Source organism: Mixophyes fleayi, chromosome 7 (genome assembly GCF_038048845.1).
Source record: "Mixophyes fleayi isolate aMixFle1 chromosome 7, aMixFle1.hap1, whole genome shotgun sequence".
NCBI classification, from domain to species: domain Eukaryota; kingdom Metazoa; phylum Chordata; class Amphibia; order Anura; family Limnodynastidae; genus Mixophyes; species Mixophyes fleayi.
In genome coordinates, this window is record NC_134408.1 from 48,541,702 (window position 1) to 48,567,222 (window position 25,521).

General features: G+C 37.7%; 1 protein-coding gene across 1 annotated transcript in view; it reads left to right on the forward strand.

Annotated features, from left to right (window-relative positions):
• Positions 1–19,841, forward strand: part of LITAF (lipopolysaccharide induced TNF factor) — a 27,271-nt gene extending 7,430 nt beyond the window's left edge. The window contains exons 2-4 of the mRNA XM_075179801.1: positions 14,194–14,383; positions 15,924–16,080; positions 17,443–19,841. Coding sequence (XP_075035902.1) covers positions 14,194–14,383; positions 15,924–16,080; positions 17,443–17,551 — 456 coding nt within the window. The 3' untranslated portion in view covers positions 17,552–19,841. The remainder of the gene's footprint in view (positions 1–14,193; positions 14,384–15,923; positions 16,081–17,442) is intronic.
• Positions 19,842–25,521: the final 5,680 nt, after the last annotated feature.

Below are 25,521 nucleotides of genomic sequence, written 5' to 3' on the forward strand. Positions count from 1 at the left end.
TCGCAAATAATATTTTTTTTTTATCTTATTGCAACATTTGGAAACGATGGGTATCTATATTCTACATAATGCATCTTAGCAGGAGGAAGTGGTACACAATCTGTGTGTGTACTCCGCATCAGAATGTTAAAATTAATGATAAATTGATGATTGTCACTGAAACTTGCATATATGTATGAGGAAAGCAGTCAGACGACGACTGCTCAAAATATACCTGTTTGAGTTGTATCCGGAGGTTAGGGGGAGTCTCTTATCTCCTCCCGCCCCCCTTCATTTAGAGTGTATTTTAAATGGTGAACAGATTATGGAGACAGCTATTTGCCTTGTGAAAAAGTATTATGTACAATGAATTGAATAGCCTTTCTCATGTGCAGCCAAAGCTTTTTAATATCAAATTTGTAAAATAGTAGATGAAATGGTTTTGTGTGAAGCTGGAGGCAGGTAGGTGCTGTTAATCGGCCAAGTATGCCCTGATTCAGTTTAAAATGACACGCTGGCTTCTCACTATATAGCGTTGGAAACCCCTCGGTTTATGCGTATAGACTTTAGAGGCGCCATGTGAATGTAAATGCAATTGGCGTGACTGGAGAATGAAGCAATCAATATAAATATCTGGTTTACATGTTAAAGAATTAGTCATTTACATTGCAAACTTCAGACTAAGCAGCTGTTTATCTTTTCTGCTCCATTTACCACTGTGGTTTATAGACTCTGTTCCTGCCAGGTTTTCCATATCTGTCCTATGTAAGCACAAAGTCCTGGACAGTATTTGATTTGTTGAGCTGTTACCTGTTTATTATAAAAATATCAATATAGGTAAATGTTTTGTGATGCAACCATCTGTGCCTTATTGCTGATTGAAAGCATATGCAATGGCAGGGAAATAAAGCTTAGAATTTGTTCTTCACACAATGTGGATATCGGGGTCTGTGTACACATATTAGGTTTTTGGGAGTCTAGACCCGGATGTGGCTGCTGAATATGTAGTTGCTCAAGGCAGCGATGAAAGACTGACTCAGGAGCAGCATCCTATCAGTGGCAGTGTATTGGAGAGTCATAGCAGCTGAGTTGGGAAATTCCCCAAAATAGCTCAACATATTTCTCCTAATGAATTCCTTAACTGATCACTAGAACTATATTGTCTACATTGTCTAAAGTTTGACGCTGAATTTCAAATGCAATTACTTCCCGTTTTTCTGTGATTGCTTAGTTTTTCTTATGTACAGTAGTGGTCAAAAGTTTTAAGTGTCAAAGGCTTTTATTGACAATTACATTAAGTTTATGCAAAGAGTCAATATTTGCAATTCGCCCTGGCATGCTGTCAATCAACTTCTAGGCCACATACTGATTGATTTCCGCCCATTCTTGCCTAATCAATGCTTGGAGTTTGTCAGAATTTGTGGGTTTCTGTTCGTCCACCGGCCGCTGGAGGATTGACCACAAGTTCTCAATGGGATTAAGGTCTGGGAAGTTTCCTGGAAATGGACCCAAAATTTGGGGTTTTGATGCCTGAGCCACTTAGTTATCACTGTTGCCTTATGACAAGGTGCTCCACCATGCTGGAAAAAGCATTGTTCATCACCAAACTGTTCTTGGATGGCTCAGAGAAGTTGCTCTTGGAGGATGTTTTGGTACCATTTTTTATTCATGGCTGTGTTCTTAGGCAAAATTGTGAGACTGATCTCCAGCCTTGTCCTTGTCAACACTCTCACCTGTGTTAACGAGAGGATCACTGACCTGATGTCAGCTGGTCCTTTTGTGGCAGGGCTGAAATGCAGTGGAAATGTTGCTTTGGGGATAAAGTTCATTGTCATGGAAAAGAGGGACTTTGAAATTAATTGCAATTCATCTGATCACTCTTCATGACATTCTGGAGTATATGCAAATTGAGTATATGCAAATTTCTATCATAAAAACTGAGGCAGCAGACTTTGGAGAATGACACAAATATTATTTTTCACAAACTTTTGGCCATGACTGTAGCTTTCTTGCTTTAAGTTAATGGATTGTTCTTTCATCTCACAGTAACATCTCTCTCTGGTTATAATAGATTTATGACTGAAGATATTTTGGTTATATTGTCATTGTACTGGCCCCTAGAGAGATTGTAAAATCAACATTTCATGTAAGGTTAGTGTCTTCAGTTTGATATTAGTCTTTTTTGTTTCTTTATTAAAGGTGAAACTATTAATAATAATAATAATAATAATAATAATCTAGCACCAACATATATCATGCAGTACTGTATATACTTTAAAATCTAAGATGGAAAAAGGTGACGCACAATATCATCATGAATAAAAGTGGCGTTGCTGCCTTGTAGAACTGGACACTGGATCAAATCCCACGGGGAAATGCCTGTATGTATGTTCTTATGCATATATGCACACTCTCCCAAGCCAATATGTTTTTATTGCTGAATGGGCATATGTAAATTAGGGATTAGCAGCTACCTGCTCTGTAACATGCAGCCCTGCCCTTATTATCATACTCGCATGCACAAGTCGCTGCTTCTCACAAGACCAATACACTCAACTGCTGTAACAATCTATGCTGCTGTGGACATTCCAATAATCTGGGCACATTTTGTTCTAACCGTGCCCGCTGGGGACACTCGGATATGAACCAGATGACAAATGCTGCTCCGTGGAGCCACATTCATGTCTTAAAACGTCCAGAGAGACCGGAACTGTTTTTTTTTCATTTCATGTGTCATTTGTATATTTTAATGTTTTTTTACATTGATAATTTGTTCTTACAAAACTTTGTTTAGGTTGTAGTGTAGGCTCGCACTCAATGTGAAAAATAGGTTGTGTGGCAGGGGCTGAAAAAACTGCATTCAGCAAGGACTTGTGCAGCTCTTCCCATCACTGCAAAGTTTTGCAAGCCTGTAGTCGCATCCTGTACAAATTGACACAACAGCATATAGGGCATGACAAAACGGCATTTGCACTGTGGGTCTGTATTTTTCCAGCTTGGTAAATGACCTTTATTGCTTTTTAAACATGCTTGCTTATGTATATGGCCTAGGTTCCCAAACTGTGTGCCACGGCTCCCAGGGGTGCCGCGGCGCTGTCACAGGGGTGCTGTGGACAGGATGATGAAGAAGAAGAAGAAAAACAAAACGAAAGAAAAACTTACCAATCCGGCGGCGCCCGGGACCCAGCATCCTCCTCCCTACTCGCTTCTCACTGATGATGTCACGCCCGACATATTCAGTGAGAAGCGACAGGAGACAGGATGCTGGGTCCCGGGCGCCACCGGATTGGTAAGTTTTTTTTTTTTTCCTTCTTCTGGAGAAGATACAGAACGCTCGGTGAGACCTTTGATCCTCGTCACAAGCTGTTGTGTTCTAGCTGTCACCAACGTAACATTTCTCATGGAATCTTGTTGTCTGACCAATAAGTGTTGGAGTTGTAATTAAACAGCAAATGTAGGAAAAGACTGTAACAATCAATAACAAGGTCTGCATGGTTTTATTAAGGTTCGGTCTTATGTAAAGTTTCATACTGGCTATTGGCAGCACACTTGATGTGATATATTTGGATTTTGCAAAAGTCTTCAATGATGTCCCACATGACAGTCTGGTATGTAAGACAAGAGGTCTAGATATAGGATGTACATTGGGAGATAACTGGTTGCAGCATAGAAGACATAAAGTTATTAGCACCTAGATTAGGGCCTTGTCTTTTACAATCTTTTTGGGGTCTTTCCGTTTCCTGGCCCTCAAGAGGGAATGACCAGTATCACCACTTGGGCAAACCGAGGGGGAGTTTACTAGTACATATTCAGTGAGAAGCGAAAGGAGAGAGGATGCTGGGTCCTGGGCGCTGCAGGATTGGTCAGTTGTTCTTCTTTTTCTTCTTTTTTTTCTTTTTTTTTCTTCCTGTCCACGGCGGGATACAGAGGGGGCAGATGCACAGAGAGCACAGCGAGGGGGCAGAGCGTGGATGCAGAGGGGACACATAGTGTACGGATGCAGGGGCGCAGAATGTGTTAGCTGTAAATTATTCTTTGACAGAAATATAATTGAAAAAAATATATATAAAAATATTCTTTCCCTTGGATTTGTGTATTATTTTTGCATACGACTAAATAAGTATGTCTGTCCTGACCTAAATACTTATTACGTTTTTTTGACTACTTATAAAACAGAACTTCTCAATAATTATTTTGGAGGGGCGCCTTGAAAAAATTATGGAGACTCTAAGGGTGCGGCGAACTGCAAAAGTTTGGGAACCACTCGTATATGGTGTTGAGCATGGTCCTACTGTACAACCTATTTATGTTTATCTGATCTCATGATGGCCTGTCTTACATATTTTCCAGTACAATGCAGAATTCATGCTGCTTCTGCATATTCTGATCTGCATATGATCACTTTGTTTTCTGCCAGCCTGTCTTCGATCATATGCTTTTTACTACATTGTTTCTAATTAATCATGACCGCTTTGTGTGCATGTAAGGCGGTTGGGTGACCTAACAATTTCAGGTCCTCTCCCTAACCCTATTGGGGATCTCTCAGATAAAGGTCCCCACCTGTCCACCCATCAAATGCTGGTCATAGTATTTTATAAGGTACCTTCTCTGTTCTGTAGTCTGCTTCACTTCCTGTGAGTTCTGGCTCTGACTAATGACTTTGGATATTGATGACTTCTGACTAATTGGCTTGTGTATGGATGACTACTTTGGAGCATACTACAAGTAGTCCTACCTTCACTATGCTGTGCACTTAATAGTGGTGTCTGAACTCCACTGCTTCACACTGACAGGTTCCAAGCTTATCTCGGGTGTGACTGCTACTAGGTATAGTACTGTGCATACTGAACCTTGCTAGTTGTTCGGCTTGACCCTTAAACAACGAACTATGTAATCATGGTCTTCCTTGTGTTCTCGCTACTGTGCCATTCATCATTTGTGCCAAGTGTTTCCTGCCATACTGCACCAGTTGTGTCATTGGCTTATACATACCATGTATAACTGTCCATGGTTTACTATCCTGTTGGTAACCTGCAGCATTGTCATCATTTTGCCAGATAATATCTTATTGCCTTGCCTATTTTGAGATTTGTTAAGTTCCTATCCTGCTTTCGTGATGTCTGCATTGTTTGTCTGTACATATCGAAATACTTCAATAAATCTACCGTTTAGTACACAAGGCAGCATGTAGCTGAAATCATTCCAGTGTAGATCTGTTTATAGAGCATCCTCCCAGGACTGTAGAAGAGCAGCCATCATTTATATGCATATAGAGAATTGGCTTGTCCTGTGTTTTTTGTGACTTCCTGGACAATCTTATGCTGCACTTTGGGATGTTTGGCAAGGCAGATCATTTTACTGTTGTCCCAAATATGTACAGTGGCCATAAAAGGTATTCACCCCCTTGGACTTTTTCATATTTTGTTACAACATGGAACCATGATCCACTTATTTAATATATAACCCAACTAATCAACACTTGGTACGCGATAATATGGTCAAAAAATATAATCCAACAAAATTCAAATAAATTACGAACTATAAACTACAAAAAGTGTCACATTTTATAGTCGCTGAATGTGACTGTGGGCCTATTTATTAATCCATAAACCATGTGGGGAAAAACAGTTTCTGCATGGTTTAGGCATTTTTATGTAGTGCCTCTGTCTAACAAAAGCCTAACACAGGAAGATATCATAGATAAACAATCGATTTAAAAAAATAAAAAAAGTTTTTTATTATACAAGTCCAGCCAAAACCGGAATTTTTTAATAGTACGGTTGCACAGTTATACTGTATATTCTTTATCTGAGGGTCTGTTGTCCAGTGATCCTCTCCTGCTGCTTGCTGGTTTTAGTAAAGGCAGTGGTATCGCAGCATTGTTTCAAATAGTGGATAACAGACACAAAATATTGAAAGTGCAAATATTTCTTTAAGGCAAGGACAAATTTATTTATATTTTATGTTAACTCTCTAGCAGCCAAAGGCCTGCTGACTTTCTACACATCAGATGATTAAGCCGCTTTTCTGATTTTTCTATGCACCAATGAGACCCATATTATAGAATAATCTGTCCACTTTAATAGGCATCTGGATGGATATATATGACATAACGGTTAAATCCATGTCTGCCTAGGGGCAATAGTGAGTGGTCATAGTTATGTCTGGTAGCAGAAGATTTATATTACCCATACTTGTGTACAAGGAAGTACCGAACATACAAACAGCCCTAACAGGCAATTGTATACATGCAGGCATACAAACCTTGTTTGGACCCAAGATATTTGAAATGGTATTTGTCTTATAGGGGATACAAAAGTCCAGTGAACTTTCATTGTTGAAGTGAATATTGAGTCCTCCAAGCCTTGTGATTTACGCTGTTGCGCCATTATCTGATATCCTGTCCCTCACTTTAGTTATCACAAGTCAATTGGATCATGTATTCCTTCTTACTCTATGGAAATTGCTTTGTAACATAAAAGGTTTCCATGCAGGCCACATCAAAATATTTCATTTGAAATGTGTGTAATTTCATTTTTTATGTATAATATAGCAAAAAAAAAAGCAGTTATCAGTACAAAGGAAAATATATACACTAATTACATACATTATATTATGTTTGTTTGTAGAAATCCTAAAAAGTACTCCTTGCTTTCTATATGTGTGGGCTATGTAGAATGAAAAATGTATTTAACATTTGCTGGTCAGAGGTCTTAAAGTTTATATAATTAAATCTAATAAATTATTTTTTCATTATTGAGAGGAATTAAATTTACCACACTGGAATGAAACAATGACCACCCTCAAACTGTTTGAAACTTGATGTTAAACCCATAGATTCCATGCTGTTTTCTACTTCCTATCAGATGTTGGCTGTATGTAGCTTTAATAAAAGATTTTACCTAAAGTCTGATCTGCTGACACTAGGCATCTCCTCTCAATTCCAGATGCAGCAAATGTTTTCACTTTTGGTGCCAATATAAACATCTGCTTGTGTAGGCAAAACAACCCCTGTTGTCTTAAATGTTTCTTAGCGAGGACAAATGGGGAACAAGTATGTCTGTGTCTTGTCAACTGGAGGTTAACATTTGTGTACAAGTTCTGAGTTTCTGGAATGTTGTAATGAATTGCACATGTTTTATTCCAGAATTGTATGGCATAGTCCTAGTATTGCATTTCAGATATGTCTTTTTTTTCCTCTCTATCTTCTGAAAGCCACCTACACTATATAGTTTCAGAATTATATTGGTAAATTTATTTCCAATAAATATTTTGCCATCTGATTTTGCTTTTGTTGGTCAACACACCAATACCTGAAAATAATTATTGCAAATGTGCCTACAAAATATGTGATTAAGCATTTCTATCCTCTTTCATCATAGACTGCAAAATACCTTTCCCGTTTTCTAAAGTCAGGGACTAAACAGATGGGCCAAAAAGCTCAAAGGTCAAACCTGGCCTTAGACATGCAGGATTAAAGTCAAAATCTGTTTTTGTTATTTATCTCTGTAATAGAACTGATTTGTTATATGTATGTCCAATACTGCCAAATTGCTCTAATTCTGTCAGAATGTGGGAGGAGAGGTGCTTTATAAAAGAACAGTAGAAATTATACATGTTATACAGCCAGACAACAAAAACGCAATGTAAAGCTTTGGGGTTGTATATGGAAAGTAATTAGATTTCATATTAAGTGGTTCCAATGTGTATATACATCGATCAGCCACAACATTTAAACCACTGACAAGTGAATAACATTATCTTGTTACAATGACACCTGTCAAGGGGTAGGATATATTAGGCAGCAAGTGAACAAATGGTTCTCGAAGTTGATGTGTTGGAAGCAGGTAAAATAGGCAAGCGTAAGGATCTGAGCAACTTTGACAAGGGCCCAATTGTGATGTTTAGACCACTGGGTCAGAGCATCTCCAAAACGGCAGGTCTTGTGGGGTGTTTCCGGTTTGCAGGGCGTTTCCACCTACCAAAAGTGGTCCAAAAAAGGACAACCAGTGAACCGGCGACAGTCATAGGTGCCCAAGGCACATTGATGTATGTGGGGAGCAAAGGCTAGCCTGTCTGGTCTAATACCACAGAAGAGCTACTGTAACACAAATTGCTAAAATAGTTAATGCTGGCTATGATAGAAAGGCTTCAGAACACACAGTGCATCGTAGCTTTCTGCGTAGCCACAGACCGGCCAGAGTGCCTATGCTGGCACCTGTCCACCAAAAGCGCATACAATGGGCATGTGAGTGCCAGAACTAGACCATGGAGCAATGGAAGAAGGTGACCTGGTCTAATGCATGATGTTTTCTTTTACATCACGTGGAAAGCCGGGTGCGTGTGTGTCGTTCACCTGTAGAAGACATGGCTAATCGGTGTATAAATTTGACAATCCAGGGGTATTGCACTCTGTTCTGGAGATTGCATCCTCATTGGGACACTAATAGTGTAGACAGGTTAGTTATCTTATGTCTCACCCTTGGACAACTGCCAGCATGCCTTCATCCTAAAGCTTTAATTATCCACGCCCATTGGACTGCAGAATTATTCAGTGGTCTTGGTAGACAAATGCATTTTTAGAAGGTTGCAGTGCATCACCCATCCTACAGATTGAATGTGCCCATGCAGTCATACCTCCCATTTCCCCACTACAGACGAACAGGTTCTTGGAGAATTACACTTTTGAAGAAGTGAATGCCCTTACTGTGACAGACCGGTGTTTGCTTATTTAGGATATATTAGGAAATTGACATGGTGCTATAAATATATAATGGTTAGAAAAATAAATTCTGCCCAGATATTGGACCACCTTTTCTTTACTGTGTGTTGTTTTTTTGTTTTTGTTTTTTTAACAAAATATTTTGAAATTAAAGGCCCCATCAATCTAAAATAAAAGCTGATTCAATATTAAAGTGCCATGTGTAACATTCATTTCAGCTGTGACAAAACTTGAGATATCCGCACATAATTTAAACCTATATAGCCAAGGGCCAAATATACTTTGTTCTCAGTCATAACCTACTGAGATTCTCACCTGAGCAATACTACTATAATCTTAAAATGTGCAATGGTCAGTCTAAACCCCAAGCATTAAGTGTGGTAGTGCAGATAAGTCGCAGGTAAGGTGGCATGTATACATGTTTATCTAGCATGATAAAGAACTGCAAAATTTAATTGCACCATTAAAGCAGCAATGCCACATAGATCTATTTATGCATCTGACCACCTTTGGGATGAATTGGAATGCTCGCTGCTATACACTTAGCACGGGTCCCGTTCTGTGAGCTTGTGTGAACTACCACTGAGCTGTTGCTCCTAGATGTTTCCTCTTAACAATAACAGCACTTACAGTTGACTGGGGCAACACTAGTAGGTCAGCAATTTGACTAAATTACTTGTTGGAAATGTGGCATCCTATACCAGTGCCACGTTGAGTCGCTGAGCTCTTCAGTATGACTCATTCTACTGCTAATGCTTGTTTATGGAGACTGCATGGCTGTATGCTTGATTTTATACATCTGTTAGCAATGGGTGCTGATGAAATGGTCAAGCACTATTTAGAAGGGGGGTCCACATAATTTTTGCCCATGTAGTGTAGCTTATTATTTATTTGTTTTTTTGGTTTGGTGCTTATGTGCAAACTACATTAGTAGTTTGCACAATAATAGTTCCTTTAGTATTGATAAAATAACAAAACACTGATGAATTGTAACTGTTAATAGGGTACTGTCTAATTTTCTGGGTCCCTTAACCGTTCATCTCTACTGATCTCTTCAGTACCCCTCACTATTTATGATTGTATGTAGTTGTGGGTGATTTATTTATTTTTTGTCTTGGAAGTTTATTTATTCTCTCGCTCTCGCTCTCTCTCGTAGTTTACATTCACAATACAATAATAACGGTGTCCCCTTGGCGCATATGTAAAAATTGTGCAGAAGGATTTATTCCAAATGTTACAATGACATCACACGAAATGACACAAGGTTGCAACTTGTGAACAATAACAAAAGTACAAAATGTGATATAGAGTTACAACTTGTGAATACAGAGGTTGAACTGCATGTACGTATTGCGAGCATAAACAATACAATCACCTTGACTCAAAACCTCAAACACATATATAAATAGCAAAGTTCTCACTAGATTGGACACGGAAGTCCCAAAGAGGTAAATGGAGTCCAATAGGTGTTCAATGATCCAGGTGGTATTTGGAACGCCAGGCTCTGATGAGCAATAGATCAGAGAGTGTCTCGTCTTCAGGAATATTGTATAAACCTCAGAGGCAACATGGGTGAAAGATAAAGTTCAGAATACATAAAAATAGTCTGGTAACCAAGCACAAAGTCTTTAGACCTGTAGTGTGGATAAATTCCGGTATTCACGTTTGATGTACAGTGTTGCTGCATATGGTTATCCACACTACAGGTCTAAAGACTTTGTGTTTGGTTACAAGACTATTTTATATATATGTATATATAAATAAATGATGATGATGATGATGTCATTGTAACATTTGGAATAAATCCTTCTGCACGATTTTTACATATGCGCCAAGGGGACACCGTTATTATTGTATATATCTTTGTAAGGGCTGGAACTACCCTTACCGATCCCATTCCCCCTGTGCAGCAATACCCATTACACTCTACATATACCAGGGAGCGCTCACCAACATCCACCTTATCTGTACATTCACAATAGTCTCTGTCCCATTGGAGCTCACATTCTAAATGATCTACTCCACACTGTCACTCACTGTAACATACAGCTACTATAGCCTCAACACTGAAGCAGCAATGCCAGATGTGCTACTATACAGCGCATTACTGAATGTTGGTCTGCCAATTTTGGTGGTAATTACTATTTCTTTCATTATAGTTATTGCAATTCATAGGTTTATAATGAGCTCTTTTTGGCATGGGAAGAGTTTTTTTTGTTTTAATTTCAAGATCTAAGAATATTGCTACTTCTTTGTTTATGACGGCAGAAAACTCTAAATTTAAATTGTGTTAATGTAGTGTATGTAGTCTTTCAGAATATTTACTGTACCTTTACAGATGTTTAATATGTCATCAATGTAGTCACTAAGGTACTTTCATCACACCATGTTATTTGTTATACCAGATTTGTCATTTACTGATTTGATAATAAATACATTTGCATACATGAGGCAAGCTCAATACACAGGACTTTCCTTTTGTATTTTATTATTTAAAATCTCCTAAAATGAGAACTGGTTATGAGAGAGTATTAATTTGATGCTCCCTATTAGAAAGTTAATCTGTGTTTGAAATGGGAGTCTGTTTGAAGAAAGCTATGGAAATTAGTATATTCTGATTGGTAGCTGTCAATGCACATATATAACAATTTAACATCTCATATTACTAATAAGTAATCCCATTGTAATTGATTTAGTAGACTCTGATCTTTTGTAAGTAGCTGGATTGTTTTGTGACCAGTGATTGCAGACTTTAAACAAACCGAAGGTGAGCGCTTGAGTTTTCCATATGATTGGATTACCTGGGAGTTGGTGTGATGTTTATGTATTTTCGGCACATGGAGGAAGCTTCTCCTCTCTGCAGCTACAGAGTACACCTCAGTAGTTTTGCCGGGCACTGTTTATTTTTATTGCAATACGCCGTCTGTATTTTCTTAGTTATTTTTAGCATCTTTATATTCTCTGCATGAATAGGCAGAATTGTCTTGTTTATTTTGTATTATCCGAGGACATTGTTATTGAAAATATATATATAATTTTCTTAGCATAACTGGCGCCGATTATCTGCTCAAGGTTTTTTGTACGCACTGCAAGCTCTAAGGTTCAGCTCCTCTCCCCATCAAAGGTTAGTTAAGTCTCCACAATACAAAACGGATCTATATTATCCAATACAAATAAAAGATCTTAACAAGATTTAAGAGCAAGAAGAAAAATAATATTTTCTGTGGGTGGGTCATGCTTACGTGCAACTCGCCATCATGCCATAACTCCACCCCTATGGAATGATAGTATCAGAAAAGACTTGTTCCGAAGCTGCTGAATTCCATCTAACCAGGTTTTTTAACTGCAGTTAGATGATATAAATGAACAGCAGCCTTCATTTTTTTTCCATATTGCACACAGACTTCCACTTACAACTAGGCACTCTTCAGATGCTATATTTTCCCAGTTTTCGTCTCGCATATATCATCATCTTAGATTTCTATGTTTGAAGGCGGCTCCTTTTGTTTATGTCTAGCCCTTGAAGATTGTGTACACTGTCTAATGAAAACATTTTCTACACTACTACAGCATGCTGCTTGGAAGTTATTATTGAAAGCAGCTTAAAGATACAACTGTCTTTGAATAACAAGAACTGCAAATGTTATACAGCTCACTTTCAAAAGTCTACTATAGAATCTTTTGAGGATTTAAGTTATTTTTTAATGCGTCACCCAAATTTTTATGTCTGGAGCCTTGTCATTCTGGCTGTCGAAAATAAAAACTTCAAAGGTTCTTCACTGACGTACTTGGGTATACAAATGTGTCCACTTCCTTCTGAATCCCTAACAACTAGTTATTCTTTCCTTTTGACCCACTTTATTTCGCTGAAGTAAATTAATTGAAAATGTGGGCTAATTATGAGGTCTCATGGTTGGGCAGAGTAGCAGCTGTAAAAATGATGCTTCTTTCAAAAATCCTATACCTCTTTAGGTCTATCCTATACCTTTTCTTTACCCCCATCATCTACTGGTCAAATTTTACAAAGTATCCTTGGAGTTTATTTGGAGAAGTAAACACCCTCAAGTATTGAATTATTAAATTGATGAGTTAAACTAAAAGGAGTTTTGGCCTCTCCCAACCTGGAGTTCTATCAAAGGACATGCTTCTTAGACCAGCTCAGAGATTGGTTGGCCCCCAAACCACCCAAGCCTTGGGTCTCCAATGAGAAACACTCTTCCCGCCTGTTACCTCTGACAGACCTATTGTGGTTGGATGCTAAAACAAGGCCTTTAGAGGCCTCTACTCTGACAAGTATATGTGAATCACTCCTAATTTTGTTCTTCCTTCCTCTAACCTGTTAACGGACCTATCTAAATGAATCCCCAACTTGAGTTGGGTATTTTTAACCTATGCCTCATCATGGAGGACACCGCCCTCTTTTCCTTCGCATACTTGCAAGACCACTTTAAGATTCCCTCAAGGGATTCCTATAAGTATCTACAGGTCAGACACTGGTTTTGGTCCCAAGTAAGACGCCATGCTGCTCCTGCTCCCCTACCCACCTACATAACTATGAGATTATCCTTGTCCAACCAAACTGGTCGAATCTCTTCCTGGTACCTACTCCACCTCCAAGTTAGAAAATTGCCGGTTCAGTCTCTATGGGAAATGGAACTTCAAATGTCTCTTACTGATGAGGACAGGGAAAGTATATTTTTAAACGGGTATAAGATGTCAAAATGCATTAATCACTCGGAAATACGTCTTAAGATTTTACACAGAATTTACTTGACTCTTGAGAGACTTCATAGATTTATGTCCAATGTGTCAAAGTTTTGCTGGAGGAACTGTGGTGAAGTAGGGAGCATGATACACACCATCTGATCATGGCCGAAGCAGAAGGCTTTTGGACAGCCGTTTTCAACCTGATTAAATGCAGTGCGTTCCGTAGCATTAGCCCCATTTCCAGAAGTCGCTCTGCTGCACTTACACCCTCCTTTTCTCCAAAATCATAAGAGAGATGTAACTGGCCACATCCTTGTTGCTACTAGAGCAGCTATTACACAATCTTGAAAGTTTCCCCTCCCTCTGCCCTTTTACGGCCAAAATACAGAGGAACTACGTTATGGAGACACTGGGCCTCCCATATTCCTCATCAACTTCGTTCCCTTTGATTAAATGGCACGATTGGAGTACATATTCCGAGCATCTAGCCCCGCCACAGGTATCTTCCTCTTTGTAAAAGCAACGCAGTACTTCTAGCTTTTGATGTATAATTTTTCCTATTGTCTGAAGTACTTGTTTTAATGTGACTCAACCCACCCTTCTAATGTCTTTCCTCCCCTTACTTTGCCTATTATTATGTATGTTTCTTATTTTGCTTTTATCCATAAAAATTCCATAAAAAGTTCATTTTTTACAAGAAAAATAATTTCAAAGGTTGGGTGTAATATGAATGTTGTGCTTCGGTGGTAGAAAACAGAAATAACTGTTCATTCTGTCTGTTCCAGGTCACAATGCAATCAGCAGGAAATTATCAAGGAATTCCAGGTGGAAATGTGGTTCCTTCTGCACCACCGTCCTATGAAGAAGCCACGTTTTACCACCAGCCATATCCCCCGCCTCCATTCGGGATGGAAGCAAAGCCTATGAACACTGCCCCTCCTTATATGGCCCAGCCAATGCCAGTGCATGCTCCAGGTATTTGGCATAATATGTGGTTCCTTTACATTGGGTATCTCAGACATTGAAGCATTCTCGTTTTGCTAATCAAAAAGAACATAATAAAGAAATAGAGATAGGTGTTCGTAGCTATGTATATTTCTGAGTATTAATGAGGGTATCTGGTACTGTACTGGTAGGGGTATGCTCACTGAGCTCATGAGCAAACATCCTGTGACATCACCAAGCTACCTGCTAACGTCCCCCCCCAAACATATATGTCCATGAATCAAATGGCCACCTATTTTATGACTACTGAGAATTTAAATGTCAGTATCAGAAATTAAATTGTAATAGATTGATTCGTGTTTACTACATAAACAGATAAGACACGCTAGGAAACTATGGAATAAGATAAGAATAAAAAGGTAGTTGGAAGAACATGAATAAACAAGCTAGATAAAGTACGAAGATGAATGAGAAACTTAAATTTGCTTTTAATAGATTTGTTTGAACTATGTAGTGTGTTTGTATATATATATATGTGTGTGTGTGTATATATAAATAAATATGAGAGAGGGAAATATAGTTAGTAAAGTGCAGCTGCATATAGTCTATATAATCTTAAATTATAGACATCTGAAGGAAATTTGAACGTCTCGCTCCATGCATATATACCAACACAGGGCCTTCCTCTTTTTGTCATTTATATAGGCTGCATATGCCTGGTTATACAGCTTTGACTATATTTTACAAGCCAAGTCCTCCATTAGTGGCTGATACACTTTTATATTTATAAGTACACGTATAGGAAACTGTACACTTTGGATCTGTTATGATTCTTTGTATGTTTTATTTGACCATGCACAAGATCCTAGAGGGATAGCCAACCTTTCTGTACATATTAGATGCAGCTTTCATTGTTTTCTAACTAAATCAACTAAATCTTCTGTGTTAATCCGATTTGCCTGTGGAGCACTCTCCCTCCCCTGCCATGTCTGACCATTCTACATAATGGAGTGTTTCCTGTGACATGTAGGAAATACAACCCATTCTCTGACCTAAAGTGATAAAAAAAAAAAAATGGCATGCAAAGTGTCTTATTTTTACAGGTACTCTGTTAATGCGGTTTTATGTTATGTTAGCTGTGCCATTCTGAATTTATTGTGCAGTAGCACAGTGAGAAATGATCCTACCACGCTTTAAAAGTCTGACACTGTGCTAAAACTTGTGAATGAGTCCATAAGAATTAGTCCTGTCTTTAATGCAGTGTTCAGGTTAGTGGATGAAAGGCTTGTTAACTGCACATAGGTGTGAACGAGAGCCCTAAATGGGGGTGTCAATATATAATTTCCAAGATGGAGTACACCCACTCTAACTTCTGTCTTTGACATCACACTTTATTCTCTGATTATATGTGATCCATTAGTTGCCTTTCCCAAAATTGCAGACATTATTTTGAAAAATGATGACCAGGCTAAATATTGAGACAAAACAACACTTGTGTATGACGTTTGTCTAAATGGAATATCTAAATCCTATGTTCTATTTCGGGAAGTAATTTTTCCATCCATTCCAGTTACAGTTCAGACCGTGTATGTTCAGCAGCCAATTACGTTTCATGATCGTCCCATTCAGATGTGCTGCCCATATTGTAGCAGACTCACAAATACCCATCTGCAATACACTTCAGGAGCTTTGGCCTGGCTATCTTGTGGTGGATTGTGCCTACTGGGGTGAGTTTGACAACATTTCTTTTGAAGTAATATATTTTTTCCCCATAGCAGAATGTATCCTTATAGCTCTTGATAACCTTTTAGGCAATATTTTACAAGCTGCATTGTGTAAGATCTAATTTAGAGAATTGATGTATTGATTGTATTGATGTATTACAGACAAGGAGAGAAGATAAAGAGCAGTCATGACTGACACTTCAGTCATGAATGATCGAATATATTTCAGTTTTCAGCTACCCCTACCAGCACACATTCTGGGCAATTCCTGTACATATGAATTAGTCTATTTGACTGGGAGAGTAATAATCTCACCTGTTTCTACAGAAGGTCTATTATTTATGAGACACTGGTTCTTAGGAGTCCCTACGGATGGACTCTGACAATGGCAGAAACTTTTAGTACAGATAAGTGCTACTATATACATTCTACTAGCGTTTGTATATAGATAATAGATAAAGCTATCACATGAGTACTTGCATTTGGTAAAGGCGGTGGCTTATTGGTGCTGACTGATTTTGTTTGCGTAATTTTTTAAGTGCAAACCCCATTAATGTAAAATCTTTAACATTTATGGAGATCCTTATAGCTCATTATGTAGTATTCCAAATAAACATTGATTAATTTTTATTTACTGAAGATTAAAAACAATATTTTAATGAAGTTCAGTAGAAGTTACACGAGATGCTCAAAGAGTAGGAAAATATCAATTCAGTTATTTTGTAGTAATAAATACTGTAGTCTTCCAATTTACATACTGCAGAGCATGTCTAAATTTACAGAAAGGGAAGACTTTGGCGTGAGTTGGTCAGCTTAACATATATTGCAATATGTGGAACGAACATTCCCTATTTTTAATATAGAAAAGTAGTTAGTACAGCATTAATTATATGTTTGAGTGCAGAGTATAGATAGAGAGATATCTATCTGCATAATATTAGAGTGCACTTTGTCCTAGAATGCCTTTTGTAAATTTAACTATTCATATTGTGGATATGGGAGGAAAAAAAATTAGTTTTAATTTTTTTTTTCTAATTTATTTTTAAATGAGCCCAGTAATTTTGCAATTATGCACAAACAATATAGCAAATCTACATGTGACTCTGAAGAGACGAAGGTAAAAGATTAAAGGTTAAATGAATTATTCGCTAAAATCGTATGTTCATCCAATTGTTTACTTGACTGCCCTGTCTATAATTTGACAGTTGAGCTTTAACATTAACTTCTAGTTGATTTGTTTGTTGGTTCCTTTACTTTTTCATAGTATACTGTACTGTGTAAATGTTGGTATTGGAAATTTGAGCTGATTTATCATTGATTGAGAGTCACTTGTAATGTATATTGACATTTTCCATTTTTCCTCAGATGCGGATTTGGTTGCTGTCTCATTCCTTTCTGTATCGATTCTTTAAGAGACGTGGATCATTACTGCTCAAACTGCCAGAAGCTTGTCGGCTCATACAAACGTATTTAACAGAGACTCCTTCAGAAACTATTTGTTTGTTTTTATTTAGATCCAAGCTATGCAACATGTTGTTGTGCGTACATCAGAGCACACTGTGACATAACGCCACGTTGAGTTGAATTGTATGCAGGGTGTGGAGTCTTATGTACTGGTATCTATGGGCAACAAACATCTGGAGATCAAATTTAACCATGAGCAGATTTTCTTTGGTCCTTGGGGAAGCCTCTAATAAAATGTCAAAATGTAAAGACTCTTTGTTCCATATAGGGAGGTATATCCCTAAGTATGCCTTTGAAAATACTGCAATGAGCCCCAACTGACCTCATTTTCAATATGTCTTTTTTTTACTCTCCTGCAGTTTTGAATTCCTTAAATTTGGTGTCCCCAATCCCTTGAAGATTGGTGTTGTGCAGCCATTGTGCGCAATGCCTACAAAATAATTCTGTACATAAATTAATTTTGTAAACTAACCATCTAATTATATCACTTTGCAAAGACTTATGCAGGTAAAATAGCCTGCCAATTATACTAAAGTGTACCCGTCGCATGTTATGGACTGGACTAATATTCAGACTAGGAACTAATGAAATCACGAAGACACAAAACGTTTTAATTCATCAAACGGCGATTTTGTGCATCTCAGCCGCAAAATCACTTTGTGCATGCCCAGAACCGGGGTTAAGGGGCCTTTGGCTGTAGTCAATGTACAATAATGGCTTACCAATTGTGAGTGCATGTAGCAGTGTCCGATCCAAGTTCTGGGCATCTCAAAAGTACTTATTTTTCAGCCAAATCTTCAGCTACAGGATTAGTCTAGGTGCTGCTTGAAATCGGGCAAGCGCAGAGTCCAATAATGTGCGTCCTGAAACAAACGCCCATTGTGCTCAGTATGTATGTCTTGATCAATCAAGCACTTTAGTGTCTAAAGCTTCAGTGATGCTACTAATTCGTAGTAATTAATCCACGGCTGTAGTAGTATTAACAGGTATTTGTTTTTGCCTTCCCTTTAACCATCTTTTTTAAACATACTTTAATAAGTTTCCAGGAAAATGTTAAGATAAAAGAAAATATAAAAAACTATGTAGATAGACACAGATGGGAGTGAAGTGAACTGTATACGAAGTGTTATTGAACATCAATCTACATTTCAGCTTGATCATAGCCTGGACATTTAATCTACTGTTTAAACATTGTTCTGTTGTAGTCAGGTGATGATTTACACAGATATTTTATTGTCAGAATTAAAGGGGCACTATCATCAATTCTGTTATAGCTGTTTGTTTCTCTACACGTGGGGAAGAGGAACAGATCCTGATATTTGCATCCAATATATAGAGACTGAAATTCACAAGGTAATTGAATATGCAATTGTACCAATGCACTATGAATTAAAACAGGGTCTCCTAAATTGACCAATCGGATACATGGGAAATGGTTTAAAACATTTCCCATAATTTCTGATTGGTTATTTAAGAGTAGCCTGCTTTAGTGTCTGTATTTGGGGTTTTGTGCCCAATATCTGTTTTCAAAATGTATTTACAGGAATAGTGCAGATGTGTTTATTCTAACAGTTCTATAATGTGTGATGGATAGAGGTTTTATGAAACACAGGTGTCTTCTCCAGCTCTCTCAATCTGTCCTGACATTATCCAGCCTGTTTTACAGGATTATTGCCCTCTTATTAGGGGGTGATCTTTCCATCAGTCTCTATTTTGGTGGGGTTCTCATGACTTTTGTACCCACTACAGGAGAGTGGTCCCATGAGTATGTAGGTATGGCTGGATGGAACTGTCTGGTTTGGTTTCATCATTATTGTATTGTGCTTTGTAAGATATTAGGTGGTATAAAATGACAGTGTACCTTTTAAATAAGATACTAAATAAATATCAAACAGAACAGTGTTTTGTTCACAGCAGTTGCTGGAAGGTTTTCAGATTGAAATCTAAGAGGAGCTTTAATCCTGAAGTTGGCTTTACAGATTGCATTGTTGGCGGCCTACATGTTTCCCATGGACCATAGTTCCTAGGTAAATTACACACCACCACGGCATTTTTGTACAAGTGTAAAACGTATGTAGATATTGTAGATAGTTTGAGATGCTTTTTCAATTCCTGCATTGTACCTTTTTAATGAAGTGAAATTTGTAATGATCACAATATATAAATTCATGGATATGAGATCAATCATTTGCATTTATTTGTTAGTGAAGCAATGAAAGAAAAAAAAATGTGCGGCTAGACTTTCGAGAAGATGGGTGCAGTACTTTGTGTTGTGGTTTTGTTTCTTTTAGGTCATAGCTTGAAATATATATATATATATATATATATATATATATATATATATATATATATATATATATATATATATATATATATATATAAAAAAAAATTTCAGACTGTCTCTGTTTTGCAAGACATTGCACAAAATAAGCTTTTTGTAATTATGAGATGGGTGCATTTTTCTCCATTTGAGATGCCCCTTGACAAACAGTCTCCTTCCACTTCCTTACTGTTTTGTGAATTTATGTCCCATCTGAGATGGCCTGTCCTAAAATAGAAAGTAACAGTAATGACCGCTGTGCCAGTAAGACAGTTGCCAAAACTATGATTTAACTGAAAGTCATGGACTCTGGAATATTTCTAACAGAATTAAAAATCCTTGTAACTTATCTACATTTACCACCATATAGAGTAATATCTCATCCCCACACCTACATGAACTTAGTGAACATTTAGAGTAGTGTGTACTCTATAAGGGTACGTGTAGCATGCAACTGTAAAGAGCGGAAGCGATCACTATTTTTAGCTCCCTGACAAGGCATTCCACCTTTTGCACAAGTTTTTCTATTGACAACATTTATAACCAGTTTAAATTGGTTTCTTTACACTGGAAATCATTTCAACAGATTGGTTTTCAAATTCTTCGTTTCATACATTTAATTTCCCATTATAATTAAACTTTGTTGTCTTTCCTTATCTACTGTTTTATTTTCAGTTAGGCAAACTTATAATGCTTGATAATCATTATTGAATTGTGTTTTTTTGGCCTCTTCTATGGAAACTCGACTATGTTTTTCATATATATGTTTGAGTGAATGTGTAAGTTTGAAAGCGGATTTTGTTAGGAAAGAACATCTGGACCAAAAGTTGTTTTATGGAAAGTATATTAAACATGTTTACAAAGTTTTTTTTAAATAGTGCACAAAATTATAATTTCTTATAAACTTCTACAGAAAATGTTTTTTTGTATTGCCTACCAATAAATGCAATTCTTTTGATATATGCATTTTTTGCTGGAGTCTGGTGTTCTTTGTAACATACAATACAACATATGTATCGGTTGTCACATTTTAAATTGAAATTGTACAATTCACCTCCTCTGTCCATGATCCTTTGGTGTGGTGATCATATTTGCTATAAAGTAAATCTGTTTTAATTCAAGGTCTGTATTTATTAAGAATTTGCTAGTCATTCTCACTCCAAGAAGCAGACAATGTTAGACAACACCTAGCTAAGGATCAAAGCCAAATATCATGTTAACAAACTCTGTGCATTAAAGAACTGTCTTCATCTCCTAGCGTTCTATCTTTACAAATAAGCAGGTTACTGGTTCAGAACACACATGTTTCAGCACAAAGCTGGTATTTGGTGGTTGATTTATCAAAGTTTCTAAAGGAAAATGGAACATGTTTCCCATACCAAACAGATTCTAGGTAGAATTATTATAGTACGTTGTAGAAAATGATAGCTAGAATCTGATTGGTTGCTATGAGCAACAACACTTTTCTCCTTTTTAGAATGTTTTATAAATCCAGCCATTGAAGTCTTCATTATCCAATGAATACAGACAGAATTGGTTTTGGTCTATTGCTCATTGATCTCCATACAAAGCAGAGTGCACAAGGGCACACTAGGATATAATACATACACTATTTTTACATGAAATTTAACCTTTAAAGCATGCTGATCCCATTATTTAGGTTTATAACTGTCTTATACATTATCTAAAAGAGGTGCAACAAAATATATCTGTGAAAATATTGGTCTACAGCAATGGCTATTACAGTAATGCCATGTTTTTCCTATGTAATACTCAGATTTGTGTAGGCCAATTTCTGTAAAACGCACCCCATCACTGTTTAAAAGCATGCATCCTAAACAAGCATCTATGACTCTTTACAAATCAGACGCCCTTTAAAATTAGTCTCGTACGTATTTCAACGCATTAGGCAAATTTTCAGAAAAATAGAACCATTAGCAAATGTGCTGTGCTAGCTCTCCCACCTGAGCTTGGTGGCTTGTCTTAAGCAATCATATAGGAGGGTAAAATAAATAAATAAATTAAAATGCTTCTCTAGCAGTCCCATCTGAGTCAGGGGGCGTGTCCAATGAATGGAGTGAGCTCCTTTGCAAGCACTAAATTGTATAGTGTTTTAGTGATTTCCCACCTGGTGAGTTATGCCTTGCCTGCTACTACAGTACTTTAAAGATCACTTTGAGTTAAAAGACCTTAACTTTATATGGAATTGGCCACCTTCCAGAATCCTGGGACCTTCCTTCAATTTCTAGGCCTGGGAGCTTAAATTGGGTGATTCAGTGGTCCTGTAGTTCCCTCACTGCGGGGATGGCTTTGGTCTGCTGAGGCTGGACCTGGACACCGAGGCCCGACTTCCCGACCTATCAACACAGCTCCTGTATTTGTCAGACTAGAGTCCTGCCACACGAAGCAGAGAGGAGCTCTAGGTAGACCACTTACCTCACTGGATGTGGTCGCTCTCCAAACACCAGCACCTGAGGATCACTGGCAGTGAGGCTCAGCACTATCTTTCTCCATCTTACTAGTTTCTACAGGGGGACAGGTGAGAGTTGACTAGTCACAAGGACTGTCTATAGCACCCTAAAGCCAGTAAGTATAATGGGACTCCCTTCTCCAGGCAAAGGCGTAACATCGAAGCCCTCTCTGGAGCCTATCCTAGTTCCTATATACCATACTTACCAGAGCCTTTCCTCTTCATTCATGGGACTAGTGTCCTGAAGCTTCTCGGTGGTTTGTATCAATATACAGCAAAGCTCTGTTTCTCACAGTTCAGCTCTAAACACAACACTGCTCTGCTCTTGTTGCAATCTGTCAATATTATATCCTGGGCTGTACCGCACATGGTGCCTAAAACACAGCAGGTAAAGGGCTCTTCGTCTGACACTTGTTAGCACCCAAATCTATCTCGTAGATTACGTTCATACATATTTTTTTATTTGTCTAGGTTTTTAGATTGAAAGTGAAGTCTGTTAAAAATAAACAGGTTAGCTGGTTAAAATATTTTAATAAAAGTAACATGGCCCACTCAAGTGGAAATAGCAAAGAGACAGAACAGCATGACACTGGTATTACATTACAAGATAGTGTAGAACTCGAGTCAGAACTTAAAGAATCACTTTGACACGTGAACTAGAGATGCTCGTGCTCGGTTCCTCTAGAACCAAACACACCCGAACTTAGGGGATCCAAGTACCGAGCCGGCTTGGTACTTTCGCGTGCCCTCGGTATCGAAAACGAGGCAAAATGTCAGTTACGTAGTCGGATATCGCGATTTTTGGATTCCTTTTTAAGATCCAAAATAACTGTGGGTGGGAGAGCGGGCCCAAGGACAATCCCATCTTGCACCATTTTTCTTTTCTGCCACTGCTGTGTGCCTATGTGTCCTAGATGTGGCTAGGAACTACTATGTGTTTGTGTCATTGCTCTGTCGCTTACCATCCAGCTAGGTCACTGCAGTATTTGATTGAAAGTGTATGAAAATATAGTGATCTGGGAGGTGGTCAATATTGACTGCAAATGACTTGAAATTAGTGTTATTGAGGTTAATAATGTAGGAACAAAAAAAAGAGCAAAAATATGTGATTTTAGCATATTTTTAGGTTTTTCCCTAAAAAAAAAAATCAAAAACCAAAACACACGAGGGCGGTTTTGCCAAAACAAAAACACGAAGCTAATCCAGATCCAAAACCAGTTCACGGGGGTCAGTGAGCATCTCTAATGGGAACAGAATGCCTATAGCAGCAGTAATAGTGAGTGTGACTGTAGTGCAGCTCTGACAATGGATTGTTAGTGAGCATGTAGCTACTCTTTCACCCACAAAAATTAAGCCACCAAAAATTTTTAAGCAAGTGGCTGTGTGAATTTGCGTGGTTAAAATATAATTTAAAAAAAAGTGGACAGGGTTTCTGTTGTGATTGTAGTCAAGCAAAATTAATGTATTATCATGGTAACAAGTCGTGCTATTAATCTACAGCAATCCACATTTGTGCAACATGAAGAGACATTGGAGAACAAATCATCATTATTCTCTGTAAAACAACAAGATATTGTGTCCAAAAAATATAAAATAGCATCTAACCAAGACTGTGCAGGAGTGACTGCAGTATTTAAATCATTGTATACAATGGCAAAAGATGAAATCCCTCAATCAGAATTTAAGCCTACGGTTTGGGACTATGCTAATCGAAAATATGGTCTAGCTCCTCAACTCTCCCCAGTGATTCCGCTTTACAACAACCCATAATTCCTCCCCTGACCTTTTACCATATTTGTTTAGCCTCTGGCAGACGAGTGGCATTACATAAGTTAATGACTTGTGCCTTGATAATTCTTTCCTCTTTTCTCATTTAAGCTAAATTTAATGTCCCCTCTACAAACTTTTACCAATATTTACAAGTCAGAAACGTCCTTGGCAAAGTTTGAAACCGTCTTTCTCTTTGACCCTTATTTACTGTTGAAACGCTTAGTTTGCGAGAGAGGCTCACCGTTGGACTTTGTTCCACTTTTATATTCAGCTCACTCTCTAATTCAGCAACGCATGATCAACAAGAACTGGCTTGGGATCGGCATATAGGAGAGACCTTGGACAATGAGGATTGGGTGAAGATCTGGGAGGATACCTATTCTAGCTCAATTTGTGTGAAAAGAAAAGAAAACGTGTGCAAATTTTATATAGATTGTATGGAAGTCCCGACAAGGCTAAAAAAAAGCACCCGGACTCATCGGTCAGATGTTGGTGCGGATGTTCTCTAGAAGACACATTTCTACACATATGGGGGTGTTCCCAAAAATGTACACATTTTCAGTTAGATATTAAGAATCTAATCTTCGCAGTTCATCCTTCTGGAACCTAATTTTTTCCTGTTATAGCTTATGAGTCCCATATCATCAAAAAACTTTTTTGACCTATAATCTCACCAGAGACCTGCCAACTAGCTGCAAACTGATTACAACCTACCCCTCCCACCATCCAAACTATCATAAGTAGGATCTGGGATACTCATTGAGTGGAATTTATGACCAGTATTATCAATATTTCTATCAAATCTTTCAACAAGATATGGGGACCCTTCCTCTTTATTTGATGAACTAGTCACTCGGTTTCCTTTCCTCCTCTTTCTCCTAACTACCCATTATTTATAATTAAAAAATGGTAACTTCATGCGAATTTTGTTAATTATCCTAATGAGTTGTATTACCTCTTAATCCGGTCACTTGTTTTTCTTACTTTATACTAGCGTTATTATGCTTGTAAAATTTTACCTTTCATAAATAAACTTTTAAAAAAAAAATAATGAAGCCTAAAATGATATTAATGAAATCATTGGGAAAGTATGTGATTAAGGAAAAGCACATTAGCCTTCATAATACTCTTTCTGAGACACTGATTTAGTGATATCTGAAACACTTGCCATTGATAATGAAGTAAAGACAAGCCCATGAATTTCTTTATTAATTGATGAATCAACAGATACTGCAGTGCCTCAGAAAATGATCAATTATTAAAGTCAGAACAATATTTAATGGAAGCTTGCCACAAGCACATTTCTGGGCCAATTAAGAAATACCTGGCGAGTGTTCAGCTGAAGTTGTTGGTGTTTTGACCTAGGTTTTGGAGAAAAGAAGCATTTCTGTCACTAAAATCATAGACCTTACTATTGATG